The 25161-nt window shown below is 41.5% G+C and overlaps 1 protein-coding gene across 1 annotated transcript in view; it reads left to right on the top strand.

Moving 5' to 3' along the window:
• Window positions 1-1495: 1495 nt before the first annotated feature.
• GPR180 (G protein-coupled receptor 180) overlaps window positions 1496-25161 on the top strand; it is a 31672-nt gene continuing 8006 nt past the window's right edge. The window contains exons 1-6 of the mRNA XM_004709771.2: window positions 1496-1640; window positions 5763-5921; window positions 14477-14677; window positions 18386-18566; window positions 18703-18752; window positions 24880-25037. Coding sequence (XP_004709828.1) covers window positions 1496-1640; window positions 5763-5921; window positions 14477-14677; window positions 18386-18566; window positions 18703-18752; window positions 24880-25037 — 894 coding nt within the window. The remainder of the gene's footprint in view (window positions 1641-5762; window positions 5922-14476; window positions 14678-18385; window positions 18567-18702; window positions 18753-24879; window positions 25038-25161) is intronic.

The raw sequence follows: 25161 nt of genomic DNA, 5'->3' as shown, positions 1-25161 counted from the left end.
AGGTGAAGTATTCCTGTCAGGGGGAACTTCTAGTGCTTATCCCCGATTTCCCCAAAACTTTCAGCATCTCAAAGTAACTCTGGTGGCGCTGCCAGCCACAAGGTTGGCAGTTCAAACCCACCAGCAGCTCTGAGGGATAAAGGTGAGGTTGCTTGTTCCTGTAAAGATTCACAAAGCCTGGGAAACTCTATGTAAGGTTGCTATGAGTCAGAATAATCGATTCGATTACAAAGAGGCCCTGTTGGCATTATCTGGAAAGTTTGGGCTTGTTACAGCAAGGCCGGCAGTTCAAGTCCACCAGGTGTGCTGCTGGAGGAATATGAGCCTATCTGCTCAGGTAAAGACTTACAGGCTCAGAAACCCTATATGGAAGTCATAGCAACACTATGTAGTGTCTATGTAGGAAAGGCAGTAAGTTACAGTAGAAACGGGCCCTGGTGGTGGTACTGCCAACAACAATTTCCAGCCTCAGAAACCCTAATGAGTTGTGCAGTCACTGTGAATTGGAATCCACTGGGTGGCAGTGGATACGATAGACAATGGGTCATAGAAAAATAGAACTGGTTGAGACTGGGGGCAGTTCTGCTGCCACTGGGCCCAGGGAGCAATGAGAAGTGGCTGCAGCTACAGCTGCTGCTGCCACAGTGCCAGAAGTGCAGATGAACGTTTAATTGAATTGATTGGATCTGGAGATGTGAAGGGGAGGAGTCACTATAACGATCCACAAGAAGGCAGGGAACCGAAGAGAAGGAAATTGGTTGGTGATGCCAAGAGAAGGCCCGCTTTTCAGTTTGTCCAGCTATGATTAACTCTCTATGCGAAGTAAACACAGAAGTGCCGGGTAGGCTATATAGCACCAGGGGTAGGAAAAAAAAGACAAGTGAAATAGGGAAAGCAGGTAGCGAGTGAGAAGAGTGGTATTCTATGAGGGGATTACGACTAAAGTCACAAAACAAAAAGATATAAATCAGTGAATGCGAAACTAGTTTGTTCTGTGAGCCTCTGCCCAAACTACAATAAACTGTTTTCTTAAAGATAAAAGAATACATTTCATGCTCTCAGAGGGCATGCCTTTCCTCCACTCAGATCGGTTCCAGGCATGTTTGTTTCTTCATTCTCCCGGGAACTCCACACGCGAAGTTCCACCCAAGGCAGCGCTTCCGCGCATGCGTAAAGGCACGCCAGGCAAGAACGCAGCGGACTTCAGATTTTTCCCGAAGCAGCGGCATCCTCATTCTCCATTCAAAAAAGGCGGGAACTACCAGCGAAACCGGGGTCTGATGGGACGCGCGGATCTGCACGTCCCGCCCACATCAGTCTCTGGTTGGTCAGAATATTTGGCACGCGGCGGAAGGGCTAATTTAATTGGCTGTCAGTCTCTCCGTGAACGGGCGCCCCCCCCCCGGGCCAGGCCCCGCCCCCCTCCGCTGCCGACGTGGGGCCGGCGGCCCGAGGCGGTTGGGGCTGGGGTGCTGGTGCGGGCTGGGCGCAGGCCATGGGGGGGCTGCGGCTGCTGGCAGTGGCCCTCACGTGCTGCTGGTGGCCCCCGGGCAGCCAGGCGAAGACCGTGCGGGGCCAGTTCAGCACGGCTGCGGCCCGAGACGCCCGTGGGCAGAGCTGCGGTCACTTCGAGTTCCACGGTAGGTCTGCGGGCGGGGAGCGATGACGGCTCGTGGGCCCATCCCAGGTGCCGGCCGGGCCCCTCCTCGCCGCCTCAGGGGGGCGGCCGGGACCCCGCGGGTCGGAGGGCGATGGTGGTGTGCTCTGACGGACGTGTTGCCCGCCGCGCGCCCCACACGCGCGTGGCAGAGGGACTGCTCCGGACCTTTTCGAGAGTCTGCTGTCGGGAGCACGGTGTGCACAAGCCCCTCCCAGCCGGCCGGATGTTACACGGTGACCCCGCGTCACCTGTGGATTTCAGCCAAGGGGTGTCGATTTCCCGTGTGTGTGTGTGTGTGTGTGTGTGTGTGTGTGTGTGACCAGACCAATTTGATAAAGACCTTTTGCGGCAAAGCGGTTTTGGGAACATAGAACATCCCATGAGCTAGTCAGCATTGCTTTAGCTGCTAGTGGAGCATCATTACGATGGTTCTCGGGCCCAGAACTAAGCTGACATCATGGCAGGAATTCGTGTTCCTGTGTCACCCCCAGCCCTACTGAAATCCGCATGACATTTGACTTTACCTTCTGGTCTTCCCCCAAGACCGGTCGTGACTGCTTCAGTGAGTGAACTTGCCATTCATTCTAGTGCTGCTTAGTTCTGCATCCTCATATTTTAAGTGGTTTTCTTGGTATGCCTTCCTGCTACGTTTTAGAAATACTGGGTTTCTAGTAATTTTTGCCTTGTAAGATCCTTGGCTCATTTCATACAGTGTTTAGAATAAAAATAAGTAACTGCGAGGCTCATAATCATGGCCTAGAGAGAATTTTTAAGAGGAAGTGATAGAAACTTGAAGTCAATTAGGTTTGAAAAGGAATTTAAAATATGGGGGGCACATTTTAGACTTGGTGCCCGATTCTGAAATTTCAGGGATTGAATGGGGACCTGATTCTGAAAAAGCAGGGATTATCTGACTTTAACAATTTGAACTTTTAAAAATAACAGAAAAATAAAGGTAACCTAGTGTTCACACTCCACTTCTCAAGATTTATTTCTTATTGGAGTGTGAACACTGGGTTACCTTTATTTTTCTGTTATTTTAAAAGTTCAATAAAAATCTCAAGATTTATTTCTTATTGGAGATGACACCAACTGTGATGAGAGTTTTATTTATTTTTCTGATCACATTTGCACATTCCTTACTTTCTGTGACTGGCAGTGACTAGTGAGTATTGACTGTAACAATAGTGTCACTTGACTAGAGGGCATCATGGGTCAGTGCTGGGAAATCTGGTGTATGAGAGCTGTGATAGGAATTACTCAAGACCAGCAGAGAAACTTTTGACAACCTCAATGTTTTTTGATGAATACCTAATAAACATAGAGGAGAAACACATGTACTAAATCGAGACTTCTCCAGAATCATCGGGGGTCATGCATTCTGAGTGTGCATTAGTTATGACCTATATTCAGTGAATCCAGGTTCAGAAGATAACTTGTCTGAAGGCAGAGCTGTTTCCACCTCTCTTACCTTCTCCGGAACAGTTCTGCACCATGCTAGAGTAGCTGTTAGAATAGTCTTGGTCTCCTTAAGGGACTCAATGTGTTCCTTTGAAAACTTTGAGTTTGGGGAATAAAGAGAAGTGTAAAGGGACAAGATGAGGCTTATAAGGGTAAGCTTATCCAACCAAATCCTTAGATGACAGCCTTGCTACTTTCAAAGGATGAATGGTTAGAGTGTTGTGAGGGAACTTCCTTCCCCCAACTTTGGCTGTTTTTTTACTCCTTGGAGATCTCAAGAGCAGTCACTATAACCTTCTGTGGTGGCCTCTCAACCTTAAATGTAACTGGCCCAGCAGCTCCTCATGGAAACCTCTCTTTAGATTGAACCTTTGGTGAGACTGTTGAGTAAGCATTGGACTGCTTACCAAAGGCTTCAGATTGAAACCCACCAACCACTCCGTGGGAAAAGATTTATAGCTTCATGGAGACTCAGAACAGCTCTACCCTGCCCTATAGGGCCTCTGAGTCAGCATTGACTTGCTGGCAGTAGAGGCGATGCCCCAGGGAGATGACTGATAATGTTCTCTAAAATAAAATGACAATGAGATCTCTAAGGTGAACTAGAGACATATAAGCCATTGATGCATAAATGGGTTTGGGGCTTGCACTTAATTCCAGCCCCAATCAGAGAACAATTAGTTCTTATGACATGGCCATGCTTGATGCTCGACCTCATGAAGAGACACTGAGGATATGAGTACTGTAGCAAAGTGTGATGACAAAACTAGATGGTGCCTGGCTCTCAAAAAGAATAGTCTAGACAGCGGTTCTCAGCCTTCCTAATGCTGTGACCCTTTAACACAGTTTCTCATGTTGTCGTGACCCCCAACCATAAAATTATTTTTGTTGCTATTTCATAACTATAATTTTGCTACTGTTATGAATCAGGTGACCCCTGTAAAAGGGTTATTTGGCCCTCCCAAAGGGGTCACGACCCACAGGTTGAGTACCCCTGGTCTAGGATCTTAAAGGCTTATTTTCAAACAAGCAGCCATCTAAGTGAGTTATTAACTAAGTCCACATAGAAGAAGCACACCAGCCTGTGTGATCCAAGGATTTTAAATAATGTAATCCAGATCTACAGAAAGGAATGGTATCAGAGCTTAAATTGTGAACACTTAGTTTGCAGAAGGTTATAGATGACAGTGGAAGCCCAAAATCGATTTGCAGGCAAATGGGAAGCTGATAGCAATGAGTACAAGAATGAAGAAAATATTCTAAAATTAATTGTGGTGATGCTAGTACAACTCTTCTTGATGGGATTGAGCTATTGAAGTGTATGATATATATGGATTACATGCCAGTAAAACTGTTGGGGGAAAGAAGATTAATAGCACCAGAAAACCTACTTAAAGGAATCGGCTCCCTGGCCGGAGGTTCATTTGGTTCTGAGAGGAGATGAAGACAAGCATATTACCGAGTGAACTTGTCTCAGTATCCACTTATTACAGAGAGATGTTTAAATGTGTTTTGTGTGGAATAAATAAAATATGTACAAGTGGGCTTCAAAAAATTCATGGAAAAATTCCATTATCACCAATTCCATTATTTCATGAACTTTTTGAAACCCCATAGATAAACTAGAACCCTAGCAGTGATGTTTTCTGATTTACTCTGTATATTGTTTTGAAAGTTTTTCCTGTAAGAGTAATATTAAATTTAGTAGTAGGTTCAAACGTCTACCCCTGAGCTCACCTATTTAGACTTGTATTTGAGGCTGTCTACTCCTGTAAAGAGTAGGAACCTTGGAAACCCACGGGCCAGTCCACCTTTGCTTATAGAGTCGATGTGAATCAGAGCCACCTTGATTGCACTGAGGGCTTCTGTTGGTTCGTGCTTATTTATAAATATTAGAAATATAGTTGAATATAAGTAGCTATGTTGAATTAAAAAACAGTGCACTTAGGAAATTTTTATAGATAGTTCATGAACAAATGTTAGTGACATGCAAAGTAGTTGTAAAAGGAGGCAAAAGTTGTTTTGCAGTGACTATCCAGATATCATAGGTGCTGTTTATTCAGTGATATGTTACCAATTATCAACTGAGTTATAAGAAAAACCACATATTCACTCTTATGACTCATTTGAGTAATCTCTCATCTGAGTGTGACTTTCATTCTGGTGTGATTTCTCTATTTAAGTGGGCTTTCAGAAAAATTGTGCTTTCCAGACTCCCATTTCAATATTGTTGTCAGGCACCATTTTTCCTGGTGACGCCATGTACAACAGAATGGAGCCCTACTCGGTCCTGTGGCATGCTCACAATCATTGCTGTATCTGAGCTTATTGGTGCAGCCATTGTGTCAATCTATCACTTTGAGGGTCTTCCTCTTTGTCCCTGACCCTGAACATTACCAAGCATGATGTCCTTCTTTAGGGGCCACCTCTTCGTGATGGCAGGTGTAGAGCACATGTTATTGATAAACACCCAAACCACAGAACCCACTGCCATTGAGTTGGCTGCGACTTACAGCGAACCTCTAGGGCGGCCTGCCCCACACTTAACCCAGTGTGCTCCTACGGATGCTGTAAAACATGTCTGCTATCCAGTTCCGTCGGACACCAAGCTCATGTATATAATTTTTGTTTTCATGTCCAGGTGACCATGCTCTGCTGTGTGTTAGAATCAACAACATAGCCGCAGCTATTGGAAAAGACGCTAAACTCTACCTGTTTCCAGCTCCGGAATGGCTAAAGCTGCAGGAAAGTGGGCATGGTTATAGTTGTAGCGAAACGCTATCTAAAGCTCAGTTGACAAGTGAGTATATCCTTTTTCCTGGGATCGTTGGATATGTTGCCTTACTCCTGAATATTGAAATATAGTATTTACAAACCAGGATGTGTTATGTATTGTGATGGCACATAGCATGTAAGCTGAATTTTAAGGCCTCGAAGATAGAATCCTTTTTTCCTCCTTTTCATTCAATATCCTTGGGGAAAACACTCAGATAATTTATAAAGGGATACTTTTCTTCATTCAGACTCTTGGTTGAGACACATAATTTATGTCAGCATGGCAGGTATGTTTTGATCCAGTGGCTCTTGTTCTTGGGTGCCAACCCTTAGCAACCGTATGCACCACGGGAAAAAACTGCACAGTCTTGTGCCATTCTCACGGTTGTTCCTTTGTCTGAGCCCACAGTGCAGCCACTGTGCCTCCTTGAGGTCCTTCCTCTTTTTCACCGCCCTTCCACCTCACAGAACATGATGTCCTTCTCCAGGGACTGGTCTCTCCTGACAACAGGTCCAAAGGATGTAAGATGAAGTCTTGCCATCCTTTCCTCTAAGGAACACTCTGGCCGTATTACTTCCAATGTAGACTGGTTTGTCCTTTTAGCAGTCCATGGTATATTCAGCATTCTTTTCCAGCACCACCATTCCACTGTACCACTTTTCTTTCAGTTTGTTGTACTGTGTGGTCGCTTGTGTGTTGCTGTGATGCTGGAAGCTATGTCATTGATGTTTCAAATGCCAGCAGGGTCAGCCACAGTGGACAGGTTTCAGCAGAGCTTCCAGACTAAGAACAGAAAATGAAGAAGGATGGTGCTCCTCAGTTCCGAGGAAGTAGCCGCTGAAAAACTTATGTGTAGCTTCGAAGCCTTGTCAAATACTGAAAGATCTGGTGGCAACTGTGGTAGTTACATAATCTGGTGTCAATTTGAAAGGATTGCGAGTGAAGGGGTAGAGTCTGACTAGTCAATCAAGATATGACATTGAGGCCTCTGTGGGCATGGCCTTCTCCTGAGAATTCTGAGAACCCTTGTAATTCCTTGAGGTGGGAGACATTCTTCTCACTGTGTGCTCACTCTCTTGGAGACTCTCTCTCTGCTCACTCCCTGCGAGACATCCCCGAGGAGAAGCCATATGGACCAACCCTGATGTAACCAAAACCCTGGACCTGGAAAAGCCAACCAGAGACCCCTGCCAGCACTGAGATGCTTGCAACGCCACTGGATCCACAGGACTTCTAACCCACTGACCTGTGATCCTCCTGCATTTGGCATCATTGCATGTATTTTGTGAGTCTGAAGAGGACTTTATAGATTAGTATCAGACATATGGGCTAATTTTGGTGTTATGGACTTAATCTGGAATGGGATGTTTTCTCAATTTTCAACTGCTCTTGTTTATAAAGCTCTTTCTTAAACACATTGAGTGTGTCTATGAATTTGTTTCTGTAAGTCCACCCAGACTAACAGAGCAATGTAGAGTAAATCCTAACATTTGTGGATTCCTTATTATCTTCTAGGCACTGAGCTGAGCACTAAACATTTATTATCTCAGCTAATTGAATAAATTAGCCTAACTGACACTGGTGTGCAACAATTTATTATCTCAGCTAATTGAATAAATTAGTCTAAGTGACACTGGTGTGCAACATGTTATTGGAACATAAAACCTAGTGATTTGGCCCAATAACGTCATTTTGAAATGTATCAACCACTACATTTGTAAACAAACATCTGGGCTTGCCTTTAGTGAAGCTCTACTCTTCTTATCCTTATCTAGTTGCTGAATCTTGAGCATCATCAACACGATGTAGCATACTTTTTTGGTGTAAATACAGAAATGAAGAATATGTACAGTTATACCCATATTACCTGTTGGAAGTTATTTGCTTGTGAAAGAGTTAGACATTTGAAGCACTTCTGAGATAATAGTAAGTGTTCTCTCTCTTGTCCACTTTCTCTATCTCATACCATGTACTACCTATGGATGGATCTCTGATCTTGTAGTCTAATCAATAAACCACTCTCATTTATAAACATCCTGTTTGGATCTTAGCAGCTGTCTGGTCCCCTTGTTAGGCAGCTGGCCAGAATGGGTATAATAGTAGAGGACCCTTACCACCATTGTGTGTATGTTCAGATCAGTGATAACAGTAGTGCTGAGGTAGTTAGTTTATTGTGCCAGCCTGGCCGATAAACACATGTGGGATTAATTGAAGGGCGGAGAGATAAATGGCTCCGCGAGCCTTGCCTTTCTTGTCTCTCGCTCTTTGATCATCGGACCAGTGTGCGGCTGCCTTGCTTGTTCTGTGCCTCAGTTTGCAAGGTACACAACCTGTGGGACACCTAACCTGTGGACTGTGTCGCTGTAATTTGAGGTTCCTTCAAGACCTGCTTCGCCACACAGTTGGAATTTACATCTCTTGAGCTGGGGACTGACTGCTGGTGACCTGGCTGACTGTTGGTGACCTGCCTTGCTGTTTGCTGCCTGTGCTGGGATAGCCTGAATCTCTACAGAGGACTGACTACCTGGCGGCCCTCAAGACTTGAAGGACTGCCAGTGTCTCGCAACTGTCTAACACATTTGAATCGTACTGAGCCATTTGTACTGCTTTATAATTTAACTGTTTACTTCTTGTTATCTATCTATCTATTTGTATAACTGCTTTGCAATTTAGCTGTTTATTTCTTGTGTTATCTATCTATCTATCTATAAAATTATTAGCAATCTGTTTTTGTCTCTCTAGAGAACTCTGTTTAACACAAATGCTGAAGAGGTCTGAATCGTTAAGCTCAGTTCTCCAAGAAACACTTTCCCCCAGCCTCAGCACTGAACTTAAAAACAGTGCAAATGCTTATTACTGCCTTTTCCTTTTGACACCAATTTACTCATCTAGTCTTCCCTATATATGTAAAATGTTTTTGACATTCCAAGTTCTTGTATTGCCCCAAACTGAGCTCACCATCTTCCCCATCCAAACCTGATCTCCATCCAATGTTCCCTGTTTCAGGAACTGGCACCAAGCAGCCAGCCAATAAGACCAAAATGACTGAGTCACTAGCACTTCTTTCTGGACATTTCTGCTTCCACCCACTCTGTCAGTCGGTCTGAGGTTTTAGTTCTGAATTTATCTACTTCTGCTGCTTCTCTTCCAGACCCACACGAGTCCAATCCCCATAATCTGTTCTCCACACAGTCGCAATAGCCTCCTATCTGGTGATTTCCGTTGCCACACTAGTTCCCCTCTGTAACCAGAGTGGGCTCTGTGACCATCAGCTTAATGGTATTACTGGCTTCCTCTCCACACTCTAAAGCAGTTTTTCCAACTCCTGCTGCTCTTCAGACAAAGACTGGCCTCCACGACCTGATCAGCCACCAGCATAGTGTGGTCCTTGTCTGCTCATCAAGTTTTATCTCATAGTATTCAAGTTCCCCCACGTCATTTTATCTGGAATGCTCGTTTTATTTCAGTGGTACGCACATCTTTCCTCAGGCCTCCTCCTCTTGTTCTTTCTGTCAGGGGAACCTGATGGCATGCTGGTTACGCATTGGGCTGCAATCCATGGTAGTTACATGGCTCTGTGAGAATAAGGCCAGCAGTTCTAAACCATCAGCTGCTCCTCTGGAGAAAGGGCTTCCTATTCTCCTTAACAGTCGTGGTCTCAGAAACTCACGGGGGCAGTTCCCCCCTGTGCTCCGGGGTGGCTGTGAGTCAGCATCTGGATGCTGGATGGCCGGGAGTTCTGTTTTTGGTTGGGTTCTTTCTGCTGCTTCTCTTCCTCCCTGGGCTCTCCTACGTTAACACCTGAGTTTTGAGATTTTAAAAATCATTTTATTGGGGGCTCCTACGGCTCTTATCACAATCCATACATCCATCCATTGTGTCAAGTGCATTTGTTGCCATCATCATTTTCAAAACATTTTCTTTCTACCTGAGCCCTTAGAATCAGCTTCTCTTCCCCCCCCCCACCTTCCCTCCCTCATGAACCCTTAATAATTTATAAATTATTATTTTTTCATGTCAACACTGACTGATGTCTCTCTTCACCCTTTTTTCTGTTGTCCAACCTGCCCCCCCCTGGGGGGTTATATGTAGATCACTGTGATTGGTTCCTCCTTTCTCCCCCCACCTGCCCCTTACTCTCCTGCTATGACTACTCTCAATATTTGTCCTGAGGGGTTTATCCGTCCTGGCTTTCCTGTGTTTTCAGCTCTTATCTCTACCCTTGTACATGCGCTAGTCTAGCCGGAATTGTAAGGTAGAATTGAGGTCATAATAGTGGGGGAGGGAAGCATTAAAGAACTAGAGGAAAGTTTTATGTTTCATCCGTGCTATGCTGCACCCTGACTGACTCATCTCCTCCCTGTAACCCTTCTGTAAGGGAATGTCCAGTTGTCTACAGATGGGCTTTGGGTCTCCACTCCATACTCCCCCTCATTCACAATGATCCCCTCATTCACAGTGATAGGTTTTTTGTTCTGGGTCTTTGATGCCTGATACCTGATCCTGTCAATACCTCATGATCACACAGGCTGAATACTTGAGTTTTATAGGCTGTTATTCACCTACATAGCACTGATAATAATTGTTGCCACTTTACATTTTATCCAAATGTTTTAAAGTCTGTCAGTGAGAACAGTATCTCTCCTTTGGTGCATTCATTCATTCATTCATTCATTCATCATTCACAGCAAGTATCCATTCAAGTTAAACATTATATCAAGACATTGGTTCCATTCCTACAGTGTGTCTGCCTTCCTCGTTTCTACCATGGGTTTTCATGAACTGTACACTTAAGTGGTTTCTGTTCTATGCTAAGTACTGGTAATATACCAGGGACCAAAGTACTTGGCACTCTCTCAGCCCTTAGGAACTTACAGACTATTAGAATGACAGGAATGAATTGGACCAATATGAATCCATGTGAAATTGTGATTGTTTTAGATACTATGACTAGTAGTTACATCGATCTCTGAGGACAAGGACTACTCCGGGGGGATTTCCTAATGCTGGTTTTAAAAATTCACTAAGTTTCCATAGAATGATTTGACATAGAGTTTATTACTTAAGGATTTTGGTGTAGATACATTGTTTTTTTTTGTACTTTACATCCCAAAGACCCCTTCTTTCTCCAGTAAAAACTTATCAGGAAGTTTAAAACTTTGAACTATACGAATTGACTTGTTTTCTTACATGGTAAACATAGATCCTGTACTTGCAAGAACACAAATTTTTAAACCTGTCGTACCCTTTAATTCATGGGACTTATGTCTGTAGGGAGGCAGTATGGATCCTCGCTTCCAACTGAACAGCAAAGAAGCTGGTCTTGGTTTCTCAAATTGGTAAAGTCCTGTGGTTTTAATAATAATTCTAGGTGTCTTACACACAAGATTAATTTAACTACCCCTGTTGCTGTTGTTTCTGTTTATATTTTCCTTTCTCTATGAGTGCCCAGGTGTTCTTTGAATGATGAAGTGGAAGATCTCAGGAAATGGGAATGTTAGAAGAACACGTGGTTGGGGAGCCTGAAACGAATGAGTGCCAGTGATGATGCATCACAGCCTCCCTTCAGACCGTCTTCTTTGTAGAGCTTTCTCGTGTGTGCTGACCTGTGTGTAGTAGGCCACTGTGCAGGAACGGAGGTGCGCCAATCAAAAAGCACATCCTTACATTCATTGCAGTACAATAGTACAGTGGACTGTAAATTAATACTTGGTAGAAAGGCATTTCCTGGCCATTAATGAGGCTCCTCAGAATTAAAAGCCTTTCACCTACTTGGTATTGAGCTCATTAACTGTATCTGCCTCCAGTGTAAAACACGTGTGCCTCTTTGAAAGGTGAAAAGACTAGTGGAATTGAAAATCCTGTGGTGTCGAATGTTGCTTGGTTTGGTCCTTCAATGAATGTTTGAGAAACTGTTTTCCACTTTTCTTATGTTTTATTTCAGTGATACTCTAGGTTTTTAAAAATTAAGCAAATAGCACATTTCAAAGTACTGAAAATGATGACTTAAGTTTCTCTTCCAATAATGTCTTAGAGAAATTCAGAGTAGTTTGTTGTCACATTTCAAGAGCTAAATGTAGGTGTGTATATACAACATTTTCCATGCTGGTTTTTTTTTTTTTTTTACACTCAGGCATATGTTTGATTTTGCATGATTGTTTATGTAATAAATCACTTAAAGGTGTTAATATTTTATTTGTGTGTTTTGGTTAATAATATTCATTACAATATGATTGAGCAATTAGCCATTCAACACCATTCTCCTTGAGTTTTGTCAATGTTTGAGGTGCTAGTTATTCCCAGCATAGAAGATGCACGCTGTGTTGTGGTCTTTTGTTTCAAAAATAGTGAACACATGGCTTCATCAAGAGGCTCGTTCCCAGCTTGCTGAAAAGGCAGTCAGACAAAAACCACAGGCCAGCATACTGTTAGGCAGCACACTTGGCTTTTGGTTTGATGCAAAGCCACATAATTTAAAATGAAACATCAAAAGTGTGTTGGTAGGAATAGATTAGTTCTTTTTTTTAATGGTTTTATCTGAGGGAAAAATTGCAAATGATAACAACAACCCAGTAGAGCTTTTATATAATGAGGTTAAGATAATGTAATTGCAGGTCCACATTGTAAAAGCCTTATTTCTGAATCTTTTTTTTTTTTTAAGTAATAATATGTTCCTTTCGTTTAAAAAGTCTTCAAACATTGAACAGAAACGAGCATCTTTAGTAAAAGATAGTAGTCAAAAAGAAAACGCAAACACAGTACAAATGTCAGCAAATGTAAGATATCCCAAAAGAGCAATGCTGTGGTGTTGTTCCTAAACCTGTGCTGTGCACTTTGAGAATCAATGAAACTCCCATTTAGGAAGCTTAAATCTTCAGCTTTGGATCCTGACCAGATAAATCTGTATCTTGGCATAAACATGACCTTTCTCAACATTTTATTATGAACATTTCAAACATGCTTAACAGTTGAAAGTATAGTACAACTAACCTCTGTATTTCCACAACACAGCTTAGATTTAATAATTGTTAATATTTGATTACATTTGTTGAGGCGTGTGTATATTCTTTACACTTGGAAGCTATGGCTGTCATGAACATTGCACTCCTGTATCCTTGAGCATCGTGTCTTAATATAGTCATAGTAACATGACCACTAAGGCAATGAGGAGGAGGTTGTTGAGGAATGCAAACGACTAAAGGTGACTGCCAGCTGAAAGACTGACAGTTCTGACTTGCTCAAAGGCTTCTCAGAAGACCATCTAGCGATCTGAATCTGAAAGGTCCGAGCGTTAAGAATACTATGGATCACTTCATCTCCACTGCCCATGGGGTCATTCAGAGTTGGAATCAACTGAATGGTGACTAACAGCAAGACTTTCTAAAGAATCAGAGTCGACACAGGACTTTCCTGATTGGGTTGGTTTGCTCCTCATGAGGTCTCTGGTCTAGATAGGGTAGGTATCTTCCTTTTAGTATTGAAGAGACATATTTATAAGAGGTTATGTAATTCGTTTGTTGGGTTACAAGGGTGGTAAGTAGAAGGGACAAGAGTTGCTTTAATCCTACACATAGTGTTTGGGGCTCTGCTTTCCTCCAACTTTATTAATAGTGCATGTGTCTTAGGTGAGAATCTTACTTTGAAATCTGGGAGGTATGTGAAACATCACTAAATGTTTCTCAAAGGCAAGGCTCTTGGTCTTTTGAATAGAACAATTCTTGGTTAACTGAGACTTTAACTTGCATTGCATGAAGTTTACCATAGTTTTATTACAGCCCCTCTCAAAGCATTTCCTGCTATGGTGACAGGGTAACCATCTCCACATACTACTATTTCCCCTGGAGAGAACAGAATTAGCCTGGGTTGAAAACAACATATTGCATCATAATTTTAGCTTAAAAGGAGAATTAACATGTACGTAGCAGCTATGCTCTAACAGATGTACTGTTAGGTGGCTCACTGAGATCGTACATTAGCTCTCTGCTGTAGGTATAATCTTCGTTTACAGAGGAGAACCTGAGTGCCAATAGGTCTCTATTGGTGCCAGAATTCAAGCACAGATCTGTTTGATGCCAACATCCATGAGATGTTTGTTTCATTATGCCGTACTACCTTGTTTGGATCTGACAAAATATAATCTTTCTTCTCTTTCTGTACTTTCTAAACTTGTTCTACTTTTGGTACCTTTTAAAGACTACCAACTGAAAAGAGATTTTAAAAGATCTGCTGAAAGTATTTTTCTACCATAGCCATTGGATATATTGTTATGATTTTCTAATGATCCTTTAAATTTTCAACTCAAATAACTATTTTCCAAGATTATTCTAAACCTTGGAAACTTTGAAATTATTTAAAATTTAAATTAGAATTTTAATGACTACGTTTTTAGTGATTCTTTAGTTAAAGACCGCCACTCTTCCCTGCTGTATGATGGCCAGACCTTATCATAGAACTTGACTGGAAATTCTAAGGCATTAAGAACTAAGTGAAAGGCTCTAAGCTCCTGCAGTTTATATGGCTGAAACAATGAACACATTAAGAGACTTGCTTTGAAAGTGCGTTTTTCTTTGTCTTTAAAGTGAATTTGAATCAGACTGAATATAATCTGACAGTGTCCCAGACGCCGTATGCACAAGCCTGGCATGTGTTTTATGCAGACAAGTATACATGCACAGAGGACTATGAGAATTCACAGGTGGAAGATATCCAGTTTGAAATGATGCTACTAAATCCAGATGCCGAAGGGAATCCACTTGATCACTTTAGCGCTGGAGAATCTGGTAAGAATAAATAGATGTTTGTGAACATATGTTCTAAATGCAGAAAAATATTACTGAACAGATTCTTTTCATGTTGCCTTTTTTAATATTAAAAATCATAAACATCCTTTGATCAGCAATAGGGAAATGTTTAAATGAGTCTTCTAACATTTTAATAGCTATAATCTGTTATAGCACTTGAATAGCTATATTAAAAAACACAGAACAAAAAATGTCTACTGAATGAATTCAATGGTATTCAAAAGAACCAAGAAGAAAGCAGAACAATATACGATAAAATAGTAACAGGCTGTTTCTTTATTCTAGATGATAGACTCTTGGGTAATTTATAATTTCTTGTACTCCTTATAAATCTGTTTATTGTGTTTCTGTTAACTACTTAGCGTTCATTTTCAAAAAGAAGAAAAGTTGTATTGAGCGATCAAAATTGGTAATTGAATAATCAAGTGAGATTACCAACTCAACTACCCTTTCCCTAGACTGTTTCCAGCATTTGAGTGTACAGCCGTTTTAGGAAGTATTAAAGTCAAGAATTAAAGTCCATCACGCTTTTATAAGTCAAATGTATACCCATAAAATAGTTCATCAAGATCTAAAGTGGACTTTGTACTGCCCTAATGAGTGATTCCTAGTCCAAACAGTAACGAAGCACTTCTTGTGATTGTGAGAAACATGCTATAATGTACCATAGCAGATCCAGAGATCAGAATACCAGAAGGGGAACTGAGATCTGTAGGCCGTCTGTCAAAGAGAAGGGCTAGGGCTGACCTCTTCATGAATTCATTACCCATTTCAAGAAGCAGTCTGTTTAGAGGAATTATCGATTCGTTCTGTCTCATTGTCCATCAAGACAGGTGGGGACCAGTGAAGTGGGAGTGCGGCTCATTGGACTTGTGATTCGTTCGTCTAGTGTGTACACTGCCACAGCTGGGAGAGAAGCGCGGAATGCGTGGTGTGGACCGTGGGTCACAACTAATATATGCTGAGTTCATTTGGGGGGATATCCTCTTGTCTGAAAAAATATATATTTAGTAGGGGGCTCAGCATTTTACCAATTCATTTAGCAAATTATTTAAAGGAAATGACCCATAGGTTACCTTCTCATATTTGTTTCTGAATACACATGAACTAAAAACCTCAATTGTACATAATCATACTTTGGATCCGTGTGATGCAGTATTGAATGTTAACTCAATCCTTCCATTCATCTTTGTAAAAGATGTTGACATACATTTTTTATATTATCAAAAGGCATCGGTGAAATATAGGCCTATAGTGTGGGATGAATGGTATAAGAGATCCCTTTTGACTATAAGATTTCATTATTTTATATAAAGTTTAATTTTAGAAGTGGTCAGGACTCAGTCATGCTGGGCTGCCGCCACGGCTACCTGCTAACCCTTGTGCAGACTTTCCAACGTGGGTAGTGCTGTCCCCTGGGGAGCACTGGGATGAGGGGAGGGGACCTGCAAAAACTGACGCCTGCACTTAATCCTGGATTGTGGGCTTTCACACAAACGCTTGTAATTGCCAGGAGATGCTGAATATATAGAAAGCAAACATACCCCTTCTATTGTTTGATCTTCCTTTTCTGAAGTCTGCCGGTGCTTGTTAATCTAGATTAGAGAAGTAGACCAGCAATCCTCGTATACATAGAGCAGGAGAGACACCCAGTGGCTGAAATACTTCTTGCCTCTTTTTTCTTTTTAAGCCATGCATATTTTCTTTGAAGACATTGCAGTTAAACTATTGACTATTTTTCTTACATCTTGAGGATTGCTTCTCCAAAGTATTTTCCACATAGTAGAAATATTCCCTTTTCTTATTGATTGGCATTTTCCCTCTCTGGGAAACTGGAGCATGTTCGGTGTTCATACCTGGGATGAAAAGGATTGCAATTTACACTGTTAATGTGCAAGTTCGTTAGAGAGAGTGCTGTTCAAAATCGTGTCACCAGAATATATTGTTCTTTCGGTAAAATGCGTGCCCATTACTGAACCTGTTTCTGTCAGGTTGGCTCTGCCTGGTAGCAAGCCTGAAGGACAGAGCAGGGCTGTGGGTTAGGGTTACTGCTGACAAAGGCGGTCAGCTGGAGCCTACCAGTTGCTCCACAGGAGAAAGATGTGGCCGTCTGCGTCCAGGAAGAGTCAGAGCGTGCGTCTCTGCTCTCGGGCCCTTCCATTCTGCCCTGTGGGCTCGTAGGAGTCAGAATCGGGTTTGGTTTGGGATTTCTCTCTCCTGGAGTGGCTGGTGGTTTCACACTACCAGCTTTTTGGTTCATAACTGAGTGCTTAACTGCTGCGCTACCAGGCCTTCAGCATAATATTAGGAAGTCAAAATAGAGGTACGATATTAACTTCAAACCTTATATTCTGGCTTATTCCTGAGATTTCTGAAAATTGAAGACTCAGTCAAAGTATTTTAGAAAAAGACATTTACCCGAGTACCTGAAGACTGTGCCCAAATACCCTAATAGGAACCAGGGGCGATGGTAATGGTTAGCATCCGCGCCTTTCCTTGCGGTATTTTACATATAAAATTCTACATACTTTGTTTTTCTGTTTATCATCCAACTCCCTGACATTCATAATTTCTGTTCTTTCGACATGTTGACTTCAGCATGACTTTGTTTGGTTTCTCTGCTCTGTCCCAACCTTTTTGCTTCAATTCTTATTTCTGTGCTTAAAATGGTTGGAGGTTCAAGTCCAGTCAGAAGTGCTTTGGGAGGAAATTACAGCTGATAAGAACAGATACTATGCTTGATCTCAGCCAAAATATACAGAAGTGACAGGCATGACTGTTGTTCCAAAATCATCCACAGGAACCCCACAGAGCACATTTCTACTCTCATACACCTGGGACTCCGTCAGTTAGAATCAATTTGAGAGCAATGGGTGACTTTTGTCTGAGACACGGGCAATATTATTGGCCAGTAGTCAGTCTCTGAACTGGTTGTTTTGTTTTGTTTTTTTTTATGGTCTACTTTCAATTGTGGAGTAAAACTGTGCCGTCTTTGTAGGATTTCCCTTTTTGTCCAGAGCTGTAGGCAGTTTATCTCTGAACAGGAGGATAGTACCTTGAACTTTGGTTCCAATGGGAAGTCGTGAGACATTCAGAGCTGCGTTTTTCACACTTCACAATTACCTGAAGGACTTAGAAACACAGACTGACTTACCAAGCCCTGCTCTTAGAAATGTCGATTTATTGGGGATGGGATGGAGAGGAGCAACAAGTTGCCTTTCTAATCAGTTCCCATATGATACTGCTAGTCCAAGGAACACACTTTGAGAGCCATTGCCCAGGGATAGTGATCTGTTGTTAACTGACTGCATCTGTTTCTAAATTATTACAGACTAAATCTACTGTGAGGGTACAATGTGTGTCTGACTGAATGCTGAGCCCTTGCTTTTGAAGAGCAGTGATCTGTGTGGTGTTTGGGACTTGCTTGCTGACGTATTCACAGAGGAAGTTTAACTCGTATGGTCTAGTGTACTTTCTTAAGGCTACAACTTTGTCCTAAGATAGAAAATAATTTTTGTTTAGTAATCCATTTTCGCTGCTTTCCCCCCCTCTTTTCTGTTAGGAAAGTGAATGGTGTGAGTAATTACAAAACCATTTTTAGAACTGTATTGACAGGAAGATTTTAAAACAACCCTATGATAACTGGCTTTGTTTTACTGAAGCAAACGCCCTTTCTTCTCTTCACAGGGCTACATGAGTTCTTTTTCCTCCTCGTCCTAGTATACTTTGTGATTGCTTGCATTTATGCTCAGTCACTGTGGCAGGCTATTAAGAAAGGAGGACCCATGCACATGATTTTGAAAGTTCTGACAACTGCATTGCTGTTACAAGCTGGTTCAGCTTTAGCTAATTACATTCACTTCTCCAGGTAACGCAAAACCACTAAAATTGTGTGAATCATTACTTATAATCCTAATTAGTCCACCAAAATGATACTTGCTTTGATTGTGGACAGTTTCCCACCATTGTAATTGGCACTAATACTCGCCTCTCCAATCCCTCAGGTACTCCAAAGATGGAATAGGGGTGCCTTTCATGGGGAGTTTGGCAGAATGTAAGTAGCTTTCTGAACATTTGGTTTTTAAGATAAAATTTCTCACTTTGTAAAAATTACATGTTGTTGTTATAATACAGTGATCTCGCCCAGACTGTCATTGATTAGAATCCATGCTTACTGAAAATAGTTACTACATTCTCACATGTTCTATATAGTTTCTTAATAACTGGTAGCACAGAGTCAGTGTTTTCAGAGCGTAATTCCTCCCTCAATTAAAACTCCATGAAATAGGAATGCTTATCTCTATTTTGCAGCTAAAAACGGAGCTTTACAACATGAAGCAGTTATCCAAGTGTCAATGAACTGTTGAATGCCAGACCCAGTTTTAACTCTTGGGCTAGTTGCAAAGCTAGACTCAAAGCCAAACTTTTGACCCCACGGTTGAAACTCCCCTCTCCCATGCCACCCTGCTTTCTGTTATACTGACATTTTTTTCTGAGTCTACCTGCAGCTGAGCTGACCTCACAGCTTTGTTCATAGTAAGAAAATATTGTAAACGTTCCTAGAATCATGGCTTATAAGAGAACTTCTGAAGGGCATCAGGTCATAGGGCATTTTTAATCCTGGAAATCTATTTAAGGCTTGCCCTTAAAAAAGCAGGGTTTGACTTCCTGTACAGCCATAGTCATCCTAAAAGCTTGGCTCTGGGATGATGACAAGTAGAACAAAATTGAGAGCCCATTCACCTATGGAACAAAAGACAGATATCCTTTAAACGGGGAATAAAAGAAAAGGTCTCTTTAGCAAGTGCTGCTGCCCAAACCGGATATCCATTTAAAGAAAATTAAACAGAATCCATACCTCATACTGTATACAACACTTACTCAAGGTAGAGCAAATAACTAAAGATAAAATTATAAAGATCATCAATGAACAAATAGGACAAACATATGGTATTAAATTATGGCTTAAATAGACAGTCAAACCTTACTGAAAATGTACAAACAGTAGAAGAGAAGTTAGATGACTAAGACACCCTAAAACTGAAATACATACACGCCTGAGGAGACCTTCCCAAAGCAGTAAGAAGAGCACCTGGATGCCAGCAGAAAAAATGGACAACGAAGTATCTTTGACCAGAGACTCAGTCCTCCAATGTTTAGAGAGCTTCAGAACCTCCACCACAGAGATAAACAACCCAATTAACAAATGGGCAGAGGGCATGAATAGACACTTCACCAAAGAAGACATCAAGGCAGCCAACATTTTTCTTCTGAAAAAAAAATATCATGATCATTAGCCATTCAAAAGATGTAAATCAAAACAATGTGATACCATCATATCCCAGCAGTAACAACAAAAGTTAGAAAACAAAAATATTGGCAAGGGTGTGGAGAGGTTGGAATTCTTTCACCCTGCTGATGTGACTGAAAAATGGTGTGTCCACCATGGAACAATGGGGGTGGGGCACTTCTTATGGAAGTTGGAAATAGAATTATCGTGTGATCTACAATCCCACTGTTAAGTATATGTCCTAGAGATAAATGAGCTAGGTAAGAATAGTATGTACACATCCATATTTGCAAGAGCAAAAAGTTGGAAATAGCTTAAGTGCATTGAACATACAATGGAATACTGTTGTTGTTGTTGTTAGGTACCGTTGAATTGGTTCTGACCCATGGAAACCTTATGTACAACAGACTGCAGCACTGCCTGGTCGTGTGCCATCTGCACAGTGTCTCCCTTGCCTTGAGCCCATCGTTGCAGCCACTGTGTCAGTCCATCTCCTCGAGAGCCTTTCTCTTTGCTGCTGCCTCGCATTTACTAAGCATGATGTCCCTCTGCAGGGACTGATCTCTCCTGAAAACATGTCCCAAGTCTGTGAGACCAAGTCCCACCACCTTTGCCCCTAAGGAGCACTCTGGCCATGCGTCTTTCAAGACAGTTTATCCTTTTTGCTGTCCGTGGTGCTTTCAATATTTTTCTCCAGCCATGGAATACTACCTGATGTTTAAGAATACTGAAGAGTCCACAAAACACTTCATAACTTGGATAAACCTGGAGGATATTGTTTTGAATGAAATAAGTCACAAAAGGATAAAGTGAGACCAATATTTTAACAAGTCAAGAAAAGGTATATAGGCAGAAAGAAGCATTTTTTGATGGTCAAAAAGAGATGGAAGAGAGGGAAAGGAAAACCTCTTGCTAGAGACTGGACACATAATAACTTTGGTGAAGGGAAAAGCAGTAGACAGTAAGGGGAAGGTCACCACAACTTGGCCAATGAGTGGCAAAGGAAACCACTTGGAAGTGCCCAAGAAGAATACCACCAAAATAAATATTATTACATGCTCAGGCCTACAATGGTAGGAATAACAGACAATAATTTGTAAGTAGTTACATAGGTAGACAAGTAAGCTGGGCAGATGTGGAAGGCAAAGGGGAGTACACTCACAAATATGGATATAGGCTTGGCAGAAGGTACAGAAAGATGTATTTGTATGTGCGGCAAATATACCCAAGGATATTGTTGAGCAGATGGAGGGCAGAGTTCTGAAAGCACCTTAGCCATAACCAGATAGCTTGAGAGGGTGAATCAGTGGGTTTTAGGTTCTAAGACCACAGACTCAGGAGACATCTTGTTCATTTAGTGTAACATGACCCACGAAGACAATGTTCTATAGCCCACTTTGGTAAGTAGCAACTGGGCTCTTAAACATTTGTGAGCATCCATCTAAGATTCACCTAATGGTCTCTCCTCATCTGGAGTAAAGAGAAGAAAATCAGACTCAAGGAAATAGCTGATCTATAGCGCTAATGCACCCCCACTGCCCTGAGACCAGCAGAACTAGGTGGTCCAGCTACGATTTCCAGCCACTCTGATTAGGATCACAGCAGAATGTCCGGGACAGAAGAGGAAAGGGAAAAAAATAGACCAAAATTCAAAATCATAAAAAAGACAAGACTTCCTGAGCTGTTACAGACTGTTGCAACACCCAACTCTGCCCCTTATATACCCTTCAAGCCTGGGACTGAACCCAGCTCTGGGGGGTGGAGCAGGCCTGGGGGTGCAGAGAATTTCAGCCAATTCTCAGGCCTGTAAAGTGAACAGGAAGACTAGGAAGGTCTGAACTCCGTCCAACAATCAGCCAGGGATAATGCCCAGAAGGACCTGGGAGGAAGTGGAAGGAGTGTTAATTTGTTAGAAAACAAAAATATGTATAAATTGCTAAATGGAAAACTAATTTGCTTGGTAAACTGAAACCCAAAGTTCAAGTAAAAGTTCTTAAAAAAAAAACACAACAACAACCCCCAAAACAGCTTTTTGAATATAAACTCTTCCTAGGGTTTACTTCTTATAATCCCATAGTTCTCTTCAGGCCTGCCCACTCTTTAATATGCAGGGTCCTATAGCAATCTCTGTTAACCACCTCAGGACTCACTGATCTGCTCTTTTGGCTTATGGTGATTGTAAAACTTCAAGTACTGTTCATTTTCCATGTGACGAGGACATGGACTTTTAGCCTTTTAGGCACAAACAGGAGAAGCTTATTCTTTGAGTAGTAACTTAAAAAAGAATCCACAGCCAGGGACCCAACTCTGACCCATAGTGACTCAGTCAGATAGGACAAAGCTGCCCCTCTGCGTTTGTGAATCTGTCAGTGTTTGTGGCTACAGAAAACCTCATCTTTCACCCATGGCTTTGAACCACTGCTGACGTCGTTAACAGCCCAGCTCATAACCCACTATGTCACCAGGCCTCAGCACTATTAGTATCTAGAGCCTTAATTTCATCTTCTCTTTTCTCCTAAATAGGTAGCTCTGGTGGCAGAGTGTGCTATGCATTGAGCTGCTAACCACAGGGTTAGCAGTTCAAATCCACTAGCAGCTGCGAAAGAAAGGGAAGACTGTCTACTCCTGTAAAGATATTTTTAAAGTCTTGGGAATCCATACGGCCGGTTCTGATCTACCCTGTAGGGTCACTGTGAGTTGGAATTACATCGATGGCAGTGAGTTTGGATTTTAGGTTTTTCTCTTGGATGACTTTTGGAGGTTTAATAGAATCATAAACCTTTGGAGCTGGAGAGAACCTTAGAAATCATTTAGTTCATTCATTTTAGATGATGGGGAAATTTTGGTCCAACAAGGAAAAGCACAGAAGCCAACTAATGGCAAAATTAATGGTAAAACCCCGGATGTGTTGAATTTTGGTGAGAGGCTGTTTGAAGCTGTTTGGGTACAATGGTGGAGCCTTGAGGGTGCAGTGGTTACACATGGGGCTGCTAACTGCAAGTTCAGCACTTTGACACCACCAACTGCTCCTCAAGAGAAAAATTAGGCTTTCTACTTCTGTCGAGTTACAGTCTCAGAAACCCACAAGGGCATTTCTGTGCTCTCCTTCAGGGTCAACATCAGTCAGGATTGGCTGGATGGTAGTGGGTTGGGTAAAAGATTGGCAGCAGTGCACACACAACAGGCAATGAAAACTCTGAAACACAGTTCTCTGCTACTCGCCAACTAACTATAGAGCATCTGCATTAAGGGCTGAAAAGCAAATGTTTTCATTTAACAAAAACAAAACAGCAATAAATTGCTCATTTTCAGTAGCTCTGACAAAAGGTTTGATTTGTTAGAGATTAAATTTTAGCCAAATTTAGCCAAAATGTGTGATTTGATAATTTTTTCAACAACAGGTAAGCAATTACAGAATTATATTCATATATTTACTTAATACATAAAGAAAAAACTCGGGCTTTTTCCAGGTACTTGCTTTTGTTAATTAGCAACTTATTTGGGAGTATTCTTTTTTTTTTTACTTCTTTACTTAGGTATATGAGAAATGTTTATTAAAATTAAATGGCATCACAATTATTGAAAAGCTGTAATGAGTGTGCTTAATATGGAATTCCTTAGGAGTTTTTTCCTAGTAAAATTATGTAAACATGAATATAAAGTATTCAGTTCCAGTAGTTTGGTACAGCAAGGAAACCAAACCATAAAACCAAATTCACAGCCATTAAGTGGATTCTGACTTGCAGTGACCCTATGGGGCAGGGCAGAAGTGCCTCGGTGGGTTTCCGAGACTAACTCTTTATGGGAGTAGAAAGCCTCATCTTTCTCCCACACAGAAAGGAAAAGTATGCTATAAAACATCTGGGAAAAGTTAGCATTATTAGATATTTGGCTTGTCACTTTGATGTATAGATATTATACTATAGCCAGTTTTATTTGTTTCTCTAAGAATATCTTCATAAAAGAAGTTAAGTTCTAAACATTTAAGTTATGGATAGGCATTTGAAGAAAGTTTTATTTTGTTAAATTGTGGCCACAGATGTAAAGTCTAAATTGGAATTAACTATGATGAGGAAGTTATAACTGTGATTTGAATAATAGCATGTAAAACAAATATGGATGGTACCTGAAGTAGTTAGAGAATTTTATTGTTTTCTTACAGTACCTAAGGAGCCCTGGCTAAGTGTTGGGTTTCTAACTGCAAGCCCAGCCATTCAAAACCACCAGCCACCCCTCAGGAGAGTTACAGGGCTTCTCACTCCGGTAAAGAGTTTCAGTCTCGGAAACTCACAGGGCCTGTTCTGCCCTGTCCTATAGGCACTGACTCCATGGTAGTGAGTTTCGGTTTTTTTGTTTGTTTTTTTTAATAGTCCTTAAGCGGATCCAGGTGACTTGTGCATCTTTTGTATGGTAGCAGGCTTCCCTGCAGTGTAAGTGATGGCCACCTGGTGGCACAATCGTACTCATGCACGGAGCATTTTATTTGTCTTCCAGACTCTGCAACTAAAGCTCACGTATGTAATTAGATGTTGTATGGCTCTGCCATGTGTTTTCATGTTATTTCTAGTTTATAGTTTAAAAATATTTGCTCTTTATATTTTAACTCAGCAATTAGAAAATTAACAATGCCAGAAATGAAGATACTAGTGTTCATGTTGCAAAATGGGATTTTTTTTCCAAAAATAATATTTAAAATGCCTTTCTCTTACAAGCAGTGAATTGTAAAGAACAGGAGACAGGAGTACATAAATATGAATCTCTCTTGTTGAATTTCCTCAGCTTCTCTTTGAACATGCCTAATTTTTAAAAGATGTTAAAAGATAATGGTATTCTAAATGCAAAAAGACCCACAGGCTTTGTATCACAATGCTTGGTTTTTATTTCCTATTAGTTTTTGACATCGCTTCCCAAGTTCAAATGCTGTATCTTCTTCTGAGCCTGTGCATGGGCTGGACAATCGTCCGAATGAAGAAGTCACAGAGCAGACCTCTCCAGTGGGATTCCACTCCTGTGTCCACAGGCGTTGCTGTGGTCATAGTCATAACTCAGGTGAGTCCCAATCCGCGGTGTTTCTGCTGTGCACTGTCCAAAAAGGCAGATGTGCATGCATCTCATTCCAAAATTTAAACATGTGACTTGAGGGATTTGTGTCCTTCTGGAGTATGAATTTAAA

The sequence above is a fragment of the Echinops telfairi genome, unplaced genomic scaffold (assembly GCF_000313985.2).
Source record: "Echinops telfairi isolate 266 unplaced genomic scaffold, ASM31398v2 ScPeMD7_7405;HRSCAF=8443, whole genome shotgun sequence".
NCBI classification, from domain to species: domain Eukaryota; kingdom Metazoa; phylum Chordata; class Mammalia; order Afrosoricida; family Tenrecidae; genus Echinops; species Echinops telfairi.
This window is presented reverse-complemented; position numbering and strand designations above follow the sequence as displayed.